At 38.5% G+C, this 20,055-nt stretch overlaps 2 protein-coding genes across 2 annotated transcripts in view; both read right to left on the bottom strand.

Moving 5' to 3' along the window:
- Opn3 (opsin 3) overlaps window positions 1-20,055 on the bottom strand; it is a 30,336-nt gene that overhangs the window by 8,076 nt on the left and 2,205 nt on the right. Inside the window, exon 2 of the mRNA XM_070034264.1 lies at window positions 62-381. Within this exon, the coding sequence (XP_069890365.1) occupies window positions 62-381 (320 nt within the window). The remainder of the gene's footprint in view (window positions 1-61; window positions 382-20,055) is intronic.
- Chml (CHM like Rab escort protein) lies at window positions 10,023-16,486 on the bottom strand. Its single transcript, XM_070034261.1, has one exon. The coding sequence runs from the start codon at window positions 16,172-16,174 to the stop codon at window positions 14,204-14,206; it is 1,971 nt and encodes a 656-aa protein (XP_069890362.1). The 5' UTR covers window positions 16,175-16,486; the 3' UTR covers window positions 10,023-14,203.

The following is a 20,055-nucleotide window of genomic DNA, read 5'->3' as shown; positions in this document are numbered from 1 at the left end:
TCCACCCAAAGTGCATACCCATGGAACTGTTTTGGGAGAGAGATATGTAGTGTCAACTCACCATTCGTATGGAATACAGAATGTGGCCATAGCAATGGGCTATGATTCCCACTGGCACCACCAGGCAGCCAATAAACAGGAAGAGCACAAAGGAGGAATCGTTGGCATCCTTGGCTTTCCAGTCCACGGTGCAGCCTAGTCCATGGATATCCAAGATGTACCTGTTCCAACCCAGGAGTGGTGCTCCTGCCCAGGCTAGTGAGTAGAGCCAGATGTAGGTGATAGCTCTCCAGGCCCAGGTGAAATTGATCACCCTGGCATGGACCACACGGATATAACGTTCATAGGCCAGCACAGTGAGGGTGGTTATGGAAATAATCCCTGCAGGAAGAAAAAGTAGAAAAGCATAGCATGGTGCAGGGGGAAGACACATGTGCTCCACTGGCAATATCACACAGAGTCTGAGACCAATCCCATGTTCTAAACACCAAAAGATCCAGGAGGAATTATGCCCTTCTTCCTAAGTCACATAATTATTGACATATTTACCTGCTAAAGAAAACAGAGTAGAAAACAGAATGGAGATAGTAAGATAAAAACAAAATCCCTAAGAACAGACCTGCCTAATGATGCAGCCATTGCATTACTCAAAAAGGAATCACTAGAACAAGTATCTTCTTCAGTTTTGCCTTCTCTCAGCTGTGTGACAAAGTCAAAGTGGGTTCCACAAGCTCAGACTGGCCAGTTATGTGAACTTACACAGGGGGCTGTGTGAGCCCATTCTAGTAAAGAACAGCATAGGAACTGCTCACATGCGAGGTCTGCTGACAAGGTGGGAAGGATGTTGTTCATGATACATTCTTGGCTTGCACATCTAATTTGCAACAAATCCACATTAAGAGTATTTGTGCTTCATTGTGAGGCATTCACCCAACAAGTACCCATGGAGAACTGTAGGATGTGTCAGGCACTGTGGCAACACTGGAGGTCCAAATGATGACTGAGGCAGAGGATAGACGTCTGAAGAGAGGTATGCAAATTACCTAAATCAATGATTTAGGCTTGGCAAATGTTACAACTGTGATACAGATTGTGAAATTACGGAGAAGCATTTGTGCACAAGGCAGGAGAAATGCATGCATGGAAGAATGAAGAATGTGTGTAGTAAAGCACAAAAGTATAAACTGACATGAAAGCATCTATGAATGATAAGAGGACTCAAAGATGCCTAAGTTAAAAAAAAAAAAGACAAAGAAAAGAGAGCAGATGGGGCCACACTGAGTAAAGCTGCTAATTTCCAGATTAGGTCAATGTTTGTACCCCAAAGAAGATGATTGAGGATGGGTTGAAATGCTGTTTTCTCATGGCATACTCAGACCATGCTTTCTGTTTCTCTGCCTTATTTCTGACCTAATATCATTTTTACTATGCTTGGATCTTGCATGACTTCTTCTCAGGCAAGAACAGAAGTAGATTAGGTGTACTGAATTTTCCATAACACCATTTGGATGGACATTCAATATTTTCATCAATATTTTTAATATTTTAGTTATCCTTTAGTAGGTTTTATCATCCTGAGTTGAAACAAAGGGTTTTCAATTCAACATATAAGTTTATGAGTACAAGGCTTCTTGATTAGTGTCATCTCTTTCATAATTCTCCCCCATTTGTCCTTATTTTGTCTGTGTCTGCCTTTCTGTAGCCTGCTACTCCTGTTCACTGGTAACATTCCACAGTGAGACTTTGTCTTATTTGGGAAGGGGAAGAGTTTTTCTTGTATTGTGAGAGAAAGGTTATTCAGGAAAGAAGGGCCTTATGACTGGAAGCTGATCAGAGAGGAACACCAAGGGAAGTGGAGAACTGACAGCTGGATTTTTGTAAAACTCCCTTTGCAAAGCAATTGGGGAGGATCTATGTGGCCCTGGTTGCTTTGAAACAGTAGTCCATAAAAACACATTGCATGGTTTATCTTAGAGCTTGCCTAAATCTTGTTGTTGTGCTTACCCCTGCCTCATTGCCAGCCACTCAGAGCTCACTTTGATTCCCTCTTACCTGTGCCTGGAATGCTGACAGCTATCCTTTCTACAGCTGTGGAACACATAATGACAGGAATGTGTTAAGTGTTACACGGAGCTGTGTCATAGACGTAGAGTATACAATGAAGGAATTATCTCTTTAGGTAAAAGTTTAAGAGACACAGTTATCATGTTGACAAGGATGAAGACACTTCATGATCCAAAATATAGAGAAAAAAAAAGGTGTTAAAATGTTCATTCCATGCCTCTGTTTGAGTCAAATGGTTCTTAGTAATATAACTTAAACTATATATGAATTTATGACAGCTGTCAACATATGTAATATACATGATACCAGATATTACTAGACAATGGGAAAAATGTGTTATAAACAGACAAAATGAGTAATTATGAAACAATGGAATAAATTCTGTAATACAGGAATGCAGTTGAAGCCATAATCCTGGATTAAATTCCAGTTTTCTCAAGGAAAATCAATTATCTCTGAAGCTCAGTTTGATCACCAGTGAAATAGGGACAGTAGTGGCAAAACAAAATGCTCTCTAATTGGTGTATATGTGCATGTGCTTTCAATGAAATTTTTCATAGTAAATAATATTGTATAAAGGATTGTTATTATCATACAGTTGATGGGCTGAGAGCAAAACTGATTTAAGTGCTGGCAGATAAAGTCCTGGGAGCTTAAATATATTATTCAATTGGGGATATGTGAAAATATTCAAAAACCAAAGTCATTTTCCTACTTTGGCAACCAGATGATCACATTGAATACCTTTACTTATTGTCCAGTTGTCTAAACTCTTAGATAAACAAGTTTACATTAAATAGAATTAAACACTTATTCTACTGCCTGGCCCATGACTCGGATCTGTTTCATTCTGGTTAGATTTTAAAAAAAAGTTTCTGTGATATGGTCCATTCCTCTAAGGAGCACACACTCACTGCAGAGAGCAGGTAGGAAAAGCTTCCTTTAAGAATGGGAGAAGGGGGCTGGAAAGGTGGCTCAGTGGAAGAGCGCTTGCCTTGCATGCTTGAGGCCCTGGGTTCAATTCCTCAGCACCACATAAGCAGAAAAAAAAAAGCTGGAAGTGGCACTGTGGCTCAAGTGGTAGAGCGCTAGCCTTGAGCTGAAGAGCTGAGGGACAGCGCCCAGGCCCAGAGTTCAGGCCCCACGACAGGACACCCCCACCCCCCTCCCAAAAAAAAGAAAGGGAGGAGGAACATCTTAAGTCACAGACCTCTGGGAAGCAGGTAAAACCAGAGTATTTTAACCAGCCAGAAAATCAGTGAGTCAGAAAATGTGAATTCACTGGGACTGTGAATTCTATTGGTAATTCTATTAAGTAACACAGGAGACCTGACAGTGAGCATTTCTCAGTTTCCTGCAAATAATTCCAGTGGTAACTGCAGAAGGAGTTGCAATAAAGACGTGAAGGAGACTCCCTTCCATGCCAGCAAGGAGTTTGAATCCTCAGTCTCAGAGAAGCCATGAGATTATTTTTGTTCACTTCTTTCACTGAGCAGTTCTAGAGAATTTGGTTTTATTTTACTTTTGCAGATTTTCCTTATAGCAAATTCCCTCTGGCTGCAATTAAGCCAAGATTCAATAATACATTCTAACACCTCATTTCATGTTATGTCTTAACAGCTGTTAAAGTTTGTTTGCATGTACTTTTCTCATCATCATAGATATGAGATAGGACAAGCTCACTGACTTCATTTGATTAACATGTGAGAAAAGAGGTTGAGATTTGTAACCAGTCTAAGGTCACATGATTAATTTTAAACATGTAAGGGAGAAACAGGCACCGGTGGCTCACACCTGTAATCCTACCTACTCAGCAGGCTGAGATCTGAGGATTGCGTGCAAAGCCAGCCAGGGCAGAAAAATCCCCGTGAGACTCTTATCTCTAATATATTACTCAAAAAAGCCAGAAATGGTGCTGTGGCTCAAGTGGTAGAGTGCTAGCTTTGAGCACAAAGAGGCTCAGGGACAAGTCCCAGGCCCCGAATTCAAGCCCTAGGAACATTTTTAAAAATTAAAGGGAGGGTTTGAGGGGAGCTTACTAGTATAGTGCTTGCCTAGCATGTGTTTGGTGCTGGGGTTCATCCCAACACCACATATATGCACAAAAACACACAAATTTTAAAATGCAAAAAATGAGAAAACATAAGAGAATCTCAGAGGCAATTGCTTACATTTACAGTCAATTATTTTATAATTTACAAAACTCTTGAGCACACCCAGGGTATAAGCTGTGTATAGCTGTTGGCAAGAAGAGTAATTCCCTTTTCAGTTACTTACATGCTACTGATTAAATGGAGAGGTCAATGGCATTTTCCTAGAATGAAAAGCTTGCTTCCTGAATCTGTCTCTATATCTGAGTCTCTGTCTCTGTCTCTATTTCTCTGTCGTGTGTGTGTGTGTGTGTGTGTGTGTGTGTGTGTGTGTGTGTGTGTGTGTGTGTGTGTGTGTGTGTGTGTGTGTGATTAATCAGCTAAAAAAGATAAGACACCAAGGGCCATAAAAATGGAAACAGGAGGGCTGGGTAGGTGGCTCAGTGGTAGAGTACTTGCCTTGCATGCATGAGGTCCTGGGTTCAATTCCTCAGCATCACATAATCAGAAAAAGCTGGAAGTGGCACTATGTCTCAAGTGGTAAAGCACTAGCCTGGAGCTGAAGAGCTCAGGGACAGCACCTAGGCCCGGAGTTTAGGCCCACAACCAACCAAAAAAAAAAAAAATGGAAAAAGGAGAATTTTGTCAGGATGGTTAAAGAAATGATTGCTATATAGCTTGGGCAAAATGATACTGGGATAACCTGATGACCACTGCTGTGTCCCACACTGTTGAATTGGGCTTCGTGTGGATTTAAATCTCATTTCCATGTACCGCTAAAAGTCCCTAGATCACAGAAGTCCTTTAGATCACAGAAGTGGTTCTCTTTCCCAACACAGAATGTCTCTCCAATGCCCACTTCTTAGCATTGCTAGATCAGAACTTGCCAGAAGATTGTTCTGAAAAACCCTTCCACAGTACCTAGCTCCACTAAAGGTCCTAAGTTTAGTGTGCTATTTAAGACTGACACTGCTTTGGTCCCTACCCAGTGTTCCAATTTCACAATAGCCCTGGTACAACATGCTCCGGTCAAGTATGTCCTCCATACCTGCCTGCTTCTGCCGTGCATCCCGCAGGGACCTTTTCCCCACAGAACAGCCTTCAGACACACGTGTGTGTGTGTGTGTGTGTGTGTGTGTGTGTGTGTGTGTGTGTGTGTGTGTGTGTGTGTGTGTGTGTGTGTGTGTGCTTTATGCCTATTGTCTTAGTCACCATTACAGCTGAATATGTGACTAATTGTACATAATGCCATCTCCAATAGATAAGGTGTTCACTATCATTTCTTTAATTCTGCTAAATTCAATGAGCCTTGTGCCTCATCTGAACATAGAAATATTGTTTGCCATCACAATGCTGTCTTAAGAAGAGATAATGTTTAATACATTGGATAAATGAGAACTGTTCCTAGAACATTAAGTAGATACCCGTGTTCGTAGACTTCGTCTGACACCTCTGAAGGCATGCACAGAGTGTGGGTTATGGCGGGATACAAAGTGCTTCTGCCATTTTCTATGTGTGATACTGATCAGGTTTTCTCTGAAGTGTCTGCTTCCACATCTGTAGTGAGAGTACCTACCTAATTGGGTTGCTGTAATAGAAATAGCCAGAAGTTATAGCAGTACTTGGCATATAATACATGTTCAGTGTTAGTTTTACAATTAGCGTTCCTATATTTCAAACTTTAGCACAGAAACTGGGACAGGATCTTGTACCAAATAAATGGGTTGTATTGAACCTGTGGCCTTATACTGCAGTATACTTGAGATTCTTATCTGCACTAATCATACTGACTCATCCCAATGCATTTGGACATTTTCCATAGTTAACACACTACAAACTGCCAAGCTGCTGTACTATTTTCCTGCTTGGTGAACCATCAATGACTGTGTATAAATAAGTGAATTCAATTGTAGATGGTTTCTTTAGTCTGTATTGGCAACTCTAAAATCCACAGGATGTTGTGATACATTCCTAACATAATTTTACTGATACTGTCATGAATAACACTCTCAAAAAATCATGCTTTCTTTTTTAATCAATCATTTCTGATTGGGCACTGATGGATCATGCCTCTAATCTTAGCTACGTAGGATGTAGAGATCTGAGGATCATGATTTGAAGCCAGCCTGAAGAAAGGAAGTCTGTGAGACTCCTATCTCCAATTTACGAGCTGGAAGTGGAGTGTGACTCAAGTGGTAGAGTATTAGCCTTGAGAAAAAAAAAAAAAAAGCTCAAGGACAGAGTCCAGACCCTGAATTCAATCCCCAGGGAAGGAGAAAGCAACAGAAGAGGATAATCTGACAAAGTATAATATATGCATATATGAAACACACAGGGAATCTCTCTGAACAACACACACACACACACACACACACACACACACACACACACAAAGAATGATAAGGATGTAATACAGAGCTTGTTTGGGAGGAGTACTAGTAAGAGTGGGGAGTATAATTGAATGTGTGACGGAGAATGAGTATGAAGTATTTTATATGCACATATAAAAATAGAATACTGAAACCTGTTAAAATTATAAGACCAAGCACTGAAAAATACCCAGGAGAGTGAGCTGCTTGATTTGTACAGCAAAGTTTAGTTGTTCATCTGCTTTTTTTCCTAATAACAGTGACCTGGTAAACAGGTTTTTTTTTTAAGTTCCTTTTTAGTTTTATTAAGAAAGTAAGTCACAAAAGGGGATGCTGATTAACATTTTTGTCCTAAAACACACTGAAAAACTGCTTTATTGGAACACATTTTGTTTCAAAAGTTAAAAAAAAAGAAAAATATTTTAAGCTGGGGGATAGTGATGGAGGTGTGAGTTGGATCAAGGCATGCATGTATAAAAATTTCACAATGATGGTTATGCTTATGCTGTATTCTTTAATTCTCTATTTTTTTGGAGATTACAACATCATAAACCTCCAGAAGCTTTGAAGCCACTACTGTCTGCTGATGGAAGAGATGGAGAGTGGGGACTTACAGAGTAGTGCAAAGTAGACTGAATTCCTACCACAATAACCCTGTTTGAAGAACAAGTTAGTTACTTGAGGTAGAAGAGGGGAACAGAAACAGGAGAAAAGCAGAGTCCTTATAAAGTATTCAGACATTCATTTCCTCTTTTAGTCTCTTTATGTTGGCATTATTGACACTTGAAGCTAGGTAACACCTGCTGTGAGGGGCTGTGTTGTGTACTCTAGGATAGTGAACAGACCCTTCCAGGACTCACTACATGCTGTGGTACCCTCTTACCTATTTTTGACAACCAAGAATGGCTCCAGCCATTGTCCAATGGGTGGAACACATTCTATTCTGAGAACAATAGCAAAATGGGAGAAATTAGTAATATTATTGATGGTACGTGTGAGAAATTATTTAATGTGCACTATTTGCGAGTAATCTTATTGATTCATTCTCGGTCATCCTTAAACAAGACATCCGTAAGTACAATCCCTAGTTGCCTGAAAACAAGATCCCAGGCTCTTCATCAGAACAGTCTATAAAATTTCTCATTAGACTAGGTAGTAAGCTTTGAATTGTTACAAAATCTTTTAACTATAAACTTATAGTGTTAAAATGCAATATTAGGTTAGCATACTTGTTTCTTAGCATAAAAGATAGATAAACCAATCTTAAGTGGAAATCGAATACACAAGGGTTATATGACATATAACAAAAAGAACCAGCATGGAAGCTTCTCTACTAAGTCTCCAAATATTTCTATTTCCTTAAAATCTAAAATGCCTAAAATACTATCTCCTCCTGAATTATAAACAGGCACTATCGACCTGTCAGCCCCAAAGCTCTGAATCTAACTTCATCACTATTTCCTGTTATGTGTACGCCTTTATTAAGTAGTTGCTCTGAGTGTAATATGGATAAAATATGTTTAAACATAAACAATTGCCAAAATCATAGGACAACAGCAGAAAGTAAAAAATACATAAAATATATTGACAACACAAAAATTTCAGATGTGAGCTTAAATGAGCAACTCCTCTTTTAACCTTAGTTTTCTTTACAGATTTTAATTCAGTTTTAATTTACAGGAGGAAAACACTTCTTAAAATTCTTGAAGACAACATTTAAAAATTATTGATTTATGTATTATTCACTCTTATGTGAAATAACTGTTTAGAGATGGGAGAAAAATGCAATAGTAGCATTTCTACTCAGTGGATATAAATACTAATCAGAAGTCAGTCAAGGCAAGCTAATTATTTCAGGTCTGGTCTGTAAAATGGGTATAATTACTAGCTCTTTCTTACCTTACACAGGTGTCCTGAGGACCAGATTATGTAGTTGTCAGAAGAAAACATTGTATGCTGTAGCAGAACTGATGTCACAATGTGCATGTCATAGTCAAAGTCAGTTCAACCATTCACTGCACTGTTCAGACATTATAGAAAACTGGAGCTGCCATGCCCTCTGCTGTTGAAATGTGAATACATCCCATATTTGATTAAATGGAAAGAATTCAAATAATGCCTCTTTATAATAAAGGTTAACTCCTCAGAAATCCTCAGAAGCAGCTACTTCAAGGCTAACAGGAACTTGACTTCCCCTGGATCCAAAAAGAGGAAGGTAAATAAACACAGTTCTAAACAGATAGTTTCTTGGAATTGAAATTTTATGTTCTCTCATTTAGTTTTCTTTATACTTCTTAAGTGATCAATGCTTTGGGATTTTTAGACCCAATCTCCCCTCTCTTCTTGGTCCTTTTCTCAGTTTCTAACAGCATCTGAATGTTGCCTGAAATAGATTTTAGGAAGTGTTAACCAACTCAGTTTTTTAACCCTTTAAGCAGCTATGTTATAAAAGGTTTTGGCACCTACAAAAGAAATATCACAAGTTACAAGGTATCATAAGCCAGAAATTGCTCATTAAGGATAGTATTGGTAGTTACAATTAAAATGATAGGTAGCTCCTAAGGTTAAAAAAAATTCCTTACCTTAAAGTAAGCATTCCAACCGACTCAGGAGATTCAGAGAACTTGTTCTAGTCATTTTTCTATTTGTAATCTCGATACTTTGTGTGTGTGCATGTGCGCATGCATGAGTGCAAGTAGTGAGGCTTGAACTCCTTGAGCTCTTGCTTGGCTATTTCATTCAAGGCTGTCATGTTTACCATTTGAGACACACCTCCACATCCAACTTCCCCACCCCCCCTCCCCCAGTTAATTAGAGCTAAGAGCCTCATAGGCTTTTCTGCCCAGGATGGCTTCAAAATGATTTTCACATCTTAGCCTCCTAAGTAGCCAGAATTACAGGCATGAGCCACCAGTGCACAATGCATTTTCTAATCTCTGGTTTAATGCCAGTTCATAATCAACTGCTGTCTGTTGAATTAAGTTGCCTTGACTTGAATCTCTCAGGTTGACTGGAAGAAGGGGCCTGCCTGCATCCTCAGACTCAAGTCCTGCCCAGGGCTTGGCACCTGTGAGTCCTACTTTCAATGACCTGGGCCTCAAGATTCCCTGTAATGTGGCTGCTGAACGACTTTGGATTTGAGGCCATGCTTCAGCTCATATAGGATGTCTTCATGCTGACATCCGGAATCCTTTACTACTGTTACTGTTATTATTCCTTAATGTTGGGCAATGAGAAAAGACAAGCCTATCTAGACCTAGATAGTTCCTACCAAACTGGTATAAACTTTCTACTACACATTTTTAGAAATTTTCTTTGTGACTTTTTAACTTTTATAATTTTATTGAAAGGATATTACAAGTTTCCAAAATACCAGTAATTTTCTCATCATTTCAGTAGACCATTTTGTCAATTAATCTTTTATTTTTATTGTAACTTCCTTCAGTATTTTATCGAAAAAAGAACTCATTAGGTTAAAGTGTAATCACATGTCTTCTGATGCCTTTAATATAGAGACCTAATGTGTTACAGAAAAAAATCAGGAAACGATAAGTTGTGCTGTAATTAACATTTTTTATTCTTAAACATTTTTGCATACAGCTATATATATTATTATCATTTAGTAGCTATGTGACAGTATATGATAGCAAGAGCAACACACCAAAATGTATGCATTTCTCCACCAATATTTAAAAAATGCATAGGGATATTGCTAGAAACATCTGTGCACAAGTAGCATTTTTGTTTTAAATATGTTTTTGAGCATGTCCTATTTGAGTATGTATGTCCAAAGACCAGTTATAGAGCTCATGATAGTTTTCTAAATAGTTCTTTAAAGTGACTGCTAATGTGCAATGCTAATGCTATAAGCCACATGCATATTTAACTTTTGCCCAATAGCATGAACTAGATAGATCAGTTATTTAAACTTATACTTTAATATTAATTGAATCATTATTTGTATGTTCTCATTGTCACCTAACCCTTCATAAATCTGCTTACTAAAGAGTATAAAACCTTCAGGATTCTTAAGTGCTATGTAATGCAATTTTTCCCCATTTTCTCTTATGTAGGGTCTAGCTCTCATTTCTCTTTCAGTTGATCTACCCTGTCAGTATTTTTCATCTGCAGAGCTCACTTTCATTGCTATGAAGTTCCTTATGAGGATATAAGCAGTAGTCTTACTTTTACACTTAATGTTTGGTGTATCCAGAAGAAACCGCATTATCATATTTCCACAAGGATCTACCTAAGATTTTTTGTTTTGTTTTTTGGGTTGGTTGTAGAGCTTGAACTCAGGGCACTGTCCCTGAGCTTTTTCACTCTAGGACAAAGTTCTACCACTTTGAGCCACAGCACCTTGTAGTTTTCTAGTGATTCACTGGAGATTCACAGCCTGCTGGGCTGGCTTTGAACCACAATCTCAGTTATTAGCCTCTGGGTAGCTAGAATTACAGGCATGAACCACCAGCACCCAGCTACCTAGTTTGTTGTTGTTGTTGTTTCATTTTGATGCTAGTCCTAGAGCTTGGACTCAAGAGCCCGGGCTCTTGAGTACAGCCCGTGCTGTACCTGAACAGTTTTGCTCAAGACTAACGCTCTACCACTTGAGCCACAGCTCCACTTTGAAGATAGTCTCACAGGCTTTCCTGCCTAGGCTGGCTTTAAATTGTGATCCTCAGATACCAGCCTCCTGAGTAGCTAGGATTACAGGAGTGAGCCACTAGCACCTAGCAAGCTATTTCTTTCTAATAGTTATTTAACACTTCTTTCCAAATGGCTTATTGGTCTACAACTGACTACTCAGCTGCACAGAACTTAGAAAGATAGCTTAATAGCATGCTTTAAGGACTTGAAAGAGCAAAGTTCCTACCTTCCCTCTTAAACTAAAAAATGTTGTGCCTGTTTACTTTCCTAGATTATGTCAATTCTCTATTGTTACATACAACATTAACTGGAATGATAAATGGCATTGTATCAATGGTATTGCATACTGTCACAATACAGTTCTTTGTGTTTCGTATACTTATCTAATCTTAACCCTCACAATAATTCTGGTACATATTACTTAGGTTATAGATGGCAAAATGGTAGGCAGGATTGTCAAAGTATGAGTGACCCAAGGTGTCCCGGTTCACTGCCCTTCCATTATACCAGGTTGTCTCTCATAGGAACTGCTCACATTTTTAAATGTCCCTTACTGGTTATAACTTGTCTCAATCTCCAGTTTGTTATTCTGTTCTGATTTCCAGTAACAGATCAGTTTTCTTAGTTTTGAAAAACAAGAAATTTGGCCTACTCTACACTACTGATTTCCATTACATTTGGCTATAAAATCTTTTTTGTATTGCTTGTTTACATTATACAGGGCAGGAAATTTCATTGTTTCATATCTGCACATTAGTGCTATATTCCAGGCAATTTCATTTCCACCATCATCACACTCCTTGTACCTTTCAAGAAAAAGTGTTACCAGCATGCTTCTTTGTTCTGTTTTCATAATTGTGACTAGTCTATTTTGCTAGTACTCAACCTTTTTTACTCTCCTCTCAGGTACACACCTCCCATTAGTCCCCACCTGCCCACAGAACCTATTTCTGTTCCCTCCAATCCTCTACTGATCATCAGCTTTTGGTGAGTTTCTCTGTATTGCCCTCATATACACTTGAGATGTATTAGTTATTCATCCTCCTTTTTCCAGTCTCTGCACTCTACCTAGTAATTATCGATATGGATATTTATACTTATGTATATGCCCATGAGTATGAATGTCTTTTAGGTCTAGCTTCCACATACAAGTGAAAGCACATATTTTGTTTTTGAAGCTTGGCTTGTCTCAGTAAGATGTCCTCAAGTTACATGTTTTCCCAAATCTGATTATTTCATTTTTTTGTTGTCTATTTAACATTCTATAACTTATTTATCCATTCATCTGTTCTTGTGAGCTCTACCTCTAGGTTGATTCCATCATTTGGCTATTATTACTGTATTATCTTTTGCAATTTCTCTATTTACCTCTTTCTCAATTTATGATGCGTAATCTGTGATAATGAAAAACTTTTTAGTAGGTTTGAATTACATTTACCATCCCTACCCCCTTCTCATTCCTTTATTGTGGTATTGGAAATTGAACCCATGGATTTCCAGGCAAGCACTCTACCACTTGAGTTATGCCCCTAGGACCCCTACCCCCACCCCCATTTATTTTGGTTTTGAGACAATTTCTTGCTACTTTTGTCAGGACTAGTCTTGAACTTGAGATCCTCTTGCCCCTACTTCTTGAATACCTGAGATTAGAAGCATATGCTACCAAGCCTGACTAATCATTTCTTTTCATTTACAGTTTTGTAGAACACTTCAAGCATTTCAGTTGTTTTGGTGGATTTAAATCTTAGAATCTACCCAGTAATATTATTTTAAAAACAATGATACTGATTGTTCGCTTTTCTATTTTTGGTATGCTGCCATTTACTTAAATCTGTCTTGTTTCATTTTCCTCAAAAATACTTCTATTTTGAATGAGAGTGTATCAAGAACATATTTTGTTCTAAAATTCTTATAACACAGGGTTCATATCAGAAGATGTTACCAAAGAGCACTATTTTGTTAAAATGGCCAAATTCTGCTTTAAGAGATACATAGACCTAAAACATTTAGTTTTAATTAATCTTATTCTCTTCTGATTCGGAAAGCTACAAACCCTGAATCTACTTGTCTTCCACAGCAGCTCTAGGTACTGATTGTCACAGGTGCTTTTTCTTTCTTTCGCAGAATCTACACTCTTAAATCTTCTAACACCAAAAAGTCAGTGGGAGATCAAGGGTTTGGGGAATTATGAAAATATGACAAGGTACCAATCTTTGCTTCTCCACATGGCAAACACTGAGAAAATTATTGGTCATTGAATTTGTTTCCTATTTGCAAGTCTTATGCTATAATTCCTGCCTGAAAACAGTTGATCTATACCGGCCTCAGTTATCTGTTGGAAGCTTTTTTAGCTGTTAGGCAGGGCTCTGCAAAACTAATCTTATTCTTCAGATTTTCTTTGCAATTTTTCTCCCCCTAAATGAGTTCTAAATGTGTTTGTAAAGCTGAAGGCTATCTTGATATCGCTGCCTCGCTAGTTCAAAGGGTCAATAGGATGAAATTACCTGCAAAATGTAACATCAGATCTTCACAAAGAATAGACAACTGCATTTTGTCATATTGGCACTTGTATTAGTTGCTATTCTTACTACAAAGTCCACTTATTCATATTCTACATAAAAGGCTTACATAATTTACTATTTGTATATGTGTTTTGCTATTCAAACAAGTGGTAGAGCTGCAAACGTAACTGAAGTATGCCTTTGACATTATTTATTGTTCTACAGATGATGAATATCAATAGCAGGTACAATTTTACCTTCCCAAAATGTTCACATGAAACTCTCTCACATACACTCAATAGTAAAATAAAGCTAACTCTGTTTTAAGACTGAATCATGGAAAAAAAGCTGAAACAAAGTTCAAAAGCCAGTAATTGATAATTAAGACATACAATGTCCACTGTCTCAAAGACAGCTAGCGGCATCTGCAAGGCCTTTCTCATACAGTCACCTGTAATTACTCATATAGAAGCTGTCCTTCAAGTGATAATACTCAATGCCAAGATGAAGAAAATTTCCAATTTGCACTTTTCTAAGTCTGAAGGTGTTGTCCTGCATTTTCTAGGTTTTTGCTTTCCTCGCCGTCTTCTAGCTTGGCCATTTCTGTATTATCAGTTCTTGGAGCATCCAGTTGCTTATCATCACCATCAAAGATAATGTCTTCTGGATTTGGAGGAGGAGAGCAGAACTCTTCACTTGGAAAGATCTCATGAAACAGTGTTTCTGCTTGCTTGACCGCATGCTCATTCCCCAGACCACAATCAGGCCCAGAGCAGACGTAAACATTGGAAGGTAAGCCATGATATGCGCTTCTGCTAACCCCTGAGGAATCTCTCATATTAAAATAAAGAGCCCACAAGAGTCTTGGCTTTTTGAGTCCTTCCTCATCTGCTTCTGTTTCAGCAAAAGGTGAGAATAATTTCTTCACTACTGGCTCCAGGTCTTCCCTTGCTGTTTTTAAAGATGAACAGGTGAGATGTACTAGATAGGTATCTTTCATGCATGTCATGGTTGATGAACACAATTCTGTGACCCGAACAGAACAAGCTCCTGGCTCTTCAGGCGGCACTATCAAGATGGAAATCTGCTGATCTGAATCTGTCTGCAGAATAGACTGATCTGTAATGAGCACTGCCCTTGATATCTGCTTATACTGCACATTGGAGCATATTTCCCTAGAAAGGTAACTGTCCTCCACAATAAAATATTCAGCATTTATCCTCTGACCAAAGTGATCTATAATTGCTTTACATCGTCTAGATCCTTTGTCAACTACAAGGCATTTTATTTTATGACGAAGGCAATAGATTCCACCAAAAACTGCGCACATCCTGCAGAAACACTGGGGAATTTCTCCTTGCCCATACAAAGGAAATAAAAAGGGAGTGTTGCCATAACGCCCAAGACACTGAAGGAAGTTTTTTGTTGCTTTAAGGCCATCAAATGTGGTGCAAGATGATTCTGATATCATTGCAATTGAGTGTAGTATAAAATGTTGGAGGTTAGGAGTTAATTTTTTAGTTTTTAAGTACTCTGAAAATAAACACTGCTTGAAATCTTGGTATTCATCAGGATGCTGTTCATAGTCTAGACAAAATGTAAGAAATTTCATCAGCATCCTCTTTTCAACCATAGTAAGTTCTTTGCTATTAAAGACATCTGCTCTGGAGCAAGGCACCTGTTCTACCTTGCCTTCCCGAAAGGCAAGGATCCGAGTCACATTTTTAAATTCTGCATAACGACTAACATTTGATTTGATTAAAAGATCAATCAATGATCCTTGGGAATACAGCAGCTTTGATACCAAATCAATATTAAATTTCCTGCCTTCTTTAACCATCTGGGGGTAAGTAATCTTATTTCTCTTTGGCTTATCAGCACTGTCTTCGGGTTCGTCTGCAGGTTGGTTTTTATTTTTCTCTTCATCTGAAACTCTGTGTATACAAATTTTATCACCACAGGGCTTTTCTTTCTCCATCAACTCCTCTTCATCAGGTACTTCCAGTGAAATCTCTCCACTTTTCTGAGTGTGTTTGTCAGGCATTTTGCAGCTGGTAACAGGTGCTGAGTCCTTTTCTTTAGGGAGGTGTGTGGAATCTAGAGGTTTAATGGAGGTACTAGATGTCTCTGAGGAAGGATATTTCTGCATAGCATCAGTCTCTAGAACACTGTCTACCCTATCTTGACTTGCATAACAAAATACTTCTGCATGTTGAATAGTTTCATCCTTCTTTTGAAGAGATATGGCTTCTTCTGTGTCCTCGATCAAGTTTTGCCATGCAGCAATCGTTTCTTCCTCAGTGTCACTGTTTTGTTGAAGTTCTTCCAACCAAGACAGCAACCCAGGAAAGCTGAAACTCGCCCAGTTGCCTCCATAGTAACTTCTTGAGTCGATATGCAGGACCCTCTGTCCACTTCTTGAACACGCAGCTGCAAGGATAGATTCAGGCAATCCTGTCCCTATTATCACCACGTCAAACTCTGTGGGAAGTCTGTCAGCCATCCTAGGAGGCAAAGTATCTAGTGACAGCTGCTGCTGAAGGAATGTGTATGGATCTAGACTGCGGGCTCCTCTGAGGTATGATTAAGCTGAAACAAAATCTCTCTCCTTGTGATGTCTCAGTTTATCCGAGAAGTATGCAGGTCCTAGCTATTTAACTGTAACCTTTATAAACATTTTGTAATAAGTCAGTTGCACAGAAACATGATAAAGTACATCTAGTCACATCTGAGAATACTAAAATGGATGTGTCGTTTTCATTTCTGCATTTCACCTTAGCAGTAAATGTCAAATTGCATTACGTATGCATTTGTGACTGGAACTCTTCTCTGAAAGAAGAAAATTCAAGAAAATACAATTGTAAACAATGTAAGAGCAAAGTAATTACATGCAACAGCAATTATAATCCATTGGTATATGACTTGTTACTTAGATACTAATGCCTACTAAGCCACATCATGAAATACTTGCTCACATCATTTCTATATCTTGAAAATGAACAAGAGATATATAACCTCCCAATAAGGTAATATGGTAATAAGGAAAAGATAATTTCCCATAAAACTAAAAATAATTAACATAATCATTTGCTTCTAAGAAAATATTTCAATAAATTACAAACAACTGTGAGCTTAGACCAAAAGAAAGCATGTGTATCAACAGATTATGATTTATGGAAACATTGTGATTAGGAATATTTCTGTGGCCAAATACAATCTGCATGTGATTTCAGAATAGCTAAAAAGACCTTTCCAGCCCAACTACCCTAAGGATCTAATGGTAACTACATGACTGAACTACAGATTACTACAAAAGAAATCCTGCAGTAAAACAGCATTTAAAAATAAGTGCATACAAAAATCTGCATGTGATTTCAGAATAGCTAAAAAGACCTTTCCAGCCCAACTACCCTAAGGATCTAATGGTAACTACATGACTGAACTACAGATTACTACAAAAGAAATCCTGCAGTAAAATAGCATTTAAAAATAAGTGCATACAAAAATGGATGGGCAAAGGTGAACAAATGCAGCAACACTCCTCACTGGAACCTATGGTGAAAATGAACTAACACAACTTGTAGGTGAAGATGGGAGGGAAAAACTGGAGAGAGGGAAGGGGTGCCACTGTCCAAAAACACTTTACCTGACTTGTTACTGTACTGCTTCTGTACATCGCCTTTATAATAACAATAAAACATTTTTTAAGTAGTAAATGTATAAAAGAATAGGCCTTCTGAGGGGAAATTCATTGCTAATCATTTTTATTTGAATGTAGATATGTAAATTTCCTAGTTAAAAATTTTTTTTTCTGGGGGCTGGGAAGGTGGCTCAGTGGTAGAGCGCTTGCCTTGCATGCATGAGGCCCTGGGTTTGATTCCTCAGCACCACATAAGCAAAAAGAAAAAAAGCCAGAAGTGGCCCTGTGGCTAAAGTAGTTGAGTGCTAGCCTTGAGCTGAAGAGCTGTGGGACAGCACCCAGGCCCCACGACCGGACCCCCCCAAAAAATATAATAATTTTCTGGTTTCATATATTAAAACATTAACTCAATACCTATTTCTAATATTTGAAGGTAATATTTGCATTTTGCCAGACTGTCTCTGCAACTATAAATCTTTGTCTCCTAAGAAAAGAGGGCATTTAGCCCTCTGCCAAGACCACCGTGTTACTATTCTTATTTTTGAAGGGGCAGTAAAAAAGTTTCTCCTGTTAACTTCTACCACAATGCAGATTATTTTCTATATGTAGGAGGTCCGTTTGATGCTTAGTGTGGCCAGAGGTAGAATAGCCACGGGTCCAGAGGGCATACTCACCTGGGACACATCCCCAGTGCTGGCCTTTCTACTCTTTATCATTAAAGATGATCATTCTCCCAGTAACTGAGAGCTCTCTTACCTCTAATTTTCACTACCATTAAACGTTATGAAATCTAGGTCAATACAAGTAAGAAGACTACTCCATTCAGCTGGAACTTAGATGAAACTCACAAGGTCAGCTATATAATAGCCCTAACTAGTCAAAGCCTCTGTCTCAAAAATACTAGGAATTTAATTTATTCTCACTATTTCCTGAGAATCCAGGATCTGAGCCCAGGATGAAACAGTTGCCTGGCTTACTCATTACACACACATATGTATGTGTACATATATATATATATATATATATATACACATATGTGTGTACATATGTGTACACACATATATGTATGTGATATATATTATATATACAATATATGATATATATACTTATGCATACAGAAATTAATGGAGGGACATAGATACACATGTATCTGTGTGTCTGTATGTGTGTATGTGTGTTGTATGTATAAGAATGAATTGCTCATGTAAACTTCTTCCAGCAGGGTATGAAGAGGAAGATCAGGATAACCATTGCTATGTGCTTATTCTCAGCTTACCAAGGGGTCAGGACTGAGGATGGGAGGAAGAAACAAGCACATAGGTCTTAAGTACTAAGACTAAGCAATTTCTAAACCACAGACATCAAAGAAGTTCTCAAAATACAAGCCCATGGTGGTTCTCTGAGATCTAGACACTTAGGTACTTCAGAGTGAGAATGAGAAACTGATGGCAGTGGAGATTAAATAGTTGGGCAAGTCGACACCGTGAGTCAGCCACAGAATTAAGAGTGGGACCCACTCCTTCAGACCCACACCACCAACTTTATGGAGGAAGCCACTGAGATACAGAATGGAACAACAGATTAAATAGTCAATGTCTCACTCTGGGAGCCTCACACGTGATTCTTCTTTCATTCAAGCAACCACAGAAGTGAGCCTGACAGGGACTTTCTTGGCCTGGAAGGAAATTTATATATGCTGAGGATCAAGGTAGAGGATCATGCCTCATGCTACTAGGAACCATCTTGCTGTCCCAAGAATGCTGTCTGAGAAAGAAGCCAACATGGGTGAAATCTGAGTTGTGAGATGGAGAAAGCTGGAGACTAGATGAAGTCTTTTTGAGTACCTGGATCTAACCATGCCTTAAGCGAGTATAATCCTGGACATCTCCTTTACATGACCCCTAGATCTCTTTCCCCTCCTACCTCACTTTTGTTCCCCTTATGAAGAGTTGGATTTGGATTTTTGTCACTTGTAGCCAGAAATGTTTTAACTAATTCATGCCATAAATTGTATGTAGTTCTCATTAAAAAAAAAAAAAAAAGAGTGGGACCCACTCTCCTGTCAGAAGACCAGTGTGGTCTTCCCATTTGATAGGCATGCCTCTCCAGCATCTCTGGAGCTAGCCCTGGAATTCAGGATTTTTAGGCCTCCCCTGCCTTCCAATTCCATGGTTGGTTGGTTCTTGCTAGGGATAAAAGGGAAGCATCCTTAACCATAATCCACAAGCACACCCTGGGACCTTTTTAATCTTTGCTAAGAACATTTTAAGTACTACAAAATCTTACTTTTTTGATTTGTCCTCCAGGAGGGTAAGCAAGTCTCTGGTTCTCTAACTCCAGAAGGTCTACCTCTAGTTTTAAAATGAGGATTCAAAGCACTAACTAAAGGTTCTGATAGCTGGGTATAATGGTATGTGACCTATAAGCCCAGGTATTTGGGAGGTGGAAATTGGGTAGACAAAGTTCCAAATCCAGTCTATGCACAAAGGTAATGAGCACTCGTTTCAACAAATGAGCGAGGTGTGGGTGGTGTGAGTCTGCCATCCAGCTATGTGGAAGGCATAGGTAGGAGGACCATGCAAAAACAAACATGTGGTACCTTATCAAAAAGTAACTAATGCAAATAAGAGCTGATAGTATGCCTCAAGAGATAGCATGTTTGCTGAGAAAGGCAAGAATCTGAGTTTAAATCCGAATTATTTCCAAATAATAACAATAGTAAAAAATAAAGCTGCTGTGAAACA

The sequence above is a fragment of the Dipodomys merriami genome, unplaced genomic scaffold (assembly GCF_024711535.1).
Source record: "Dipodomys merriami isolate MVZ:Mamm:240054 unplaced genomic scaffold, mDipMer1.0.p SCAF_24, whole genome shotgun sequence".
Taxonomy (NCBI): Eukaryota; Metazoa; Chordata; class Mammalia; order Rodentia; family Heteromyidae; genus Dipodomys; species Dipodomys merriami.
This window is presented reverse-complemented; position numbering and strand designations above follow the sequence as displayed.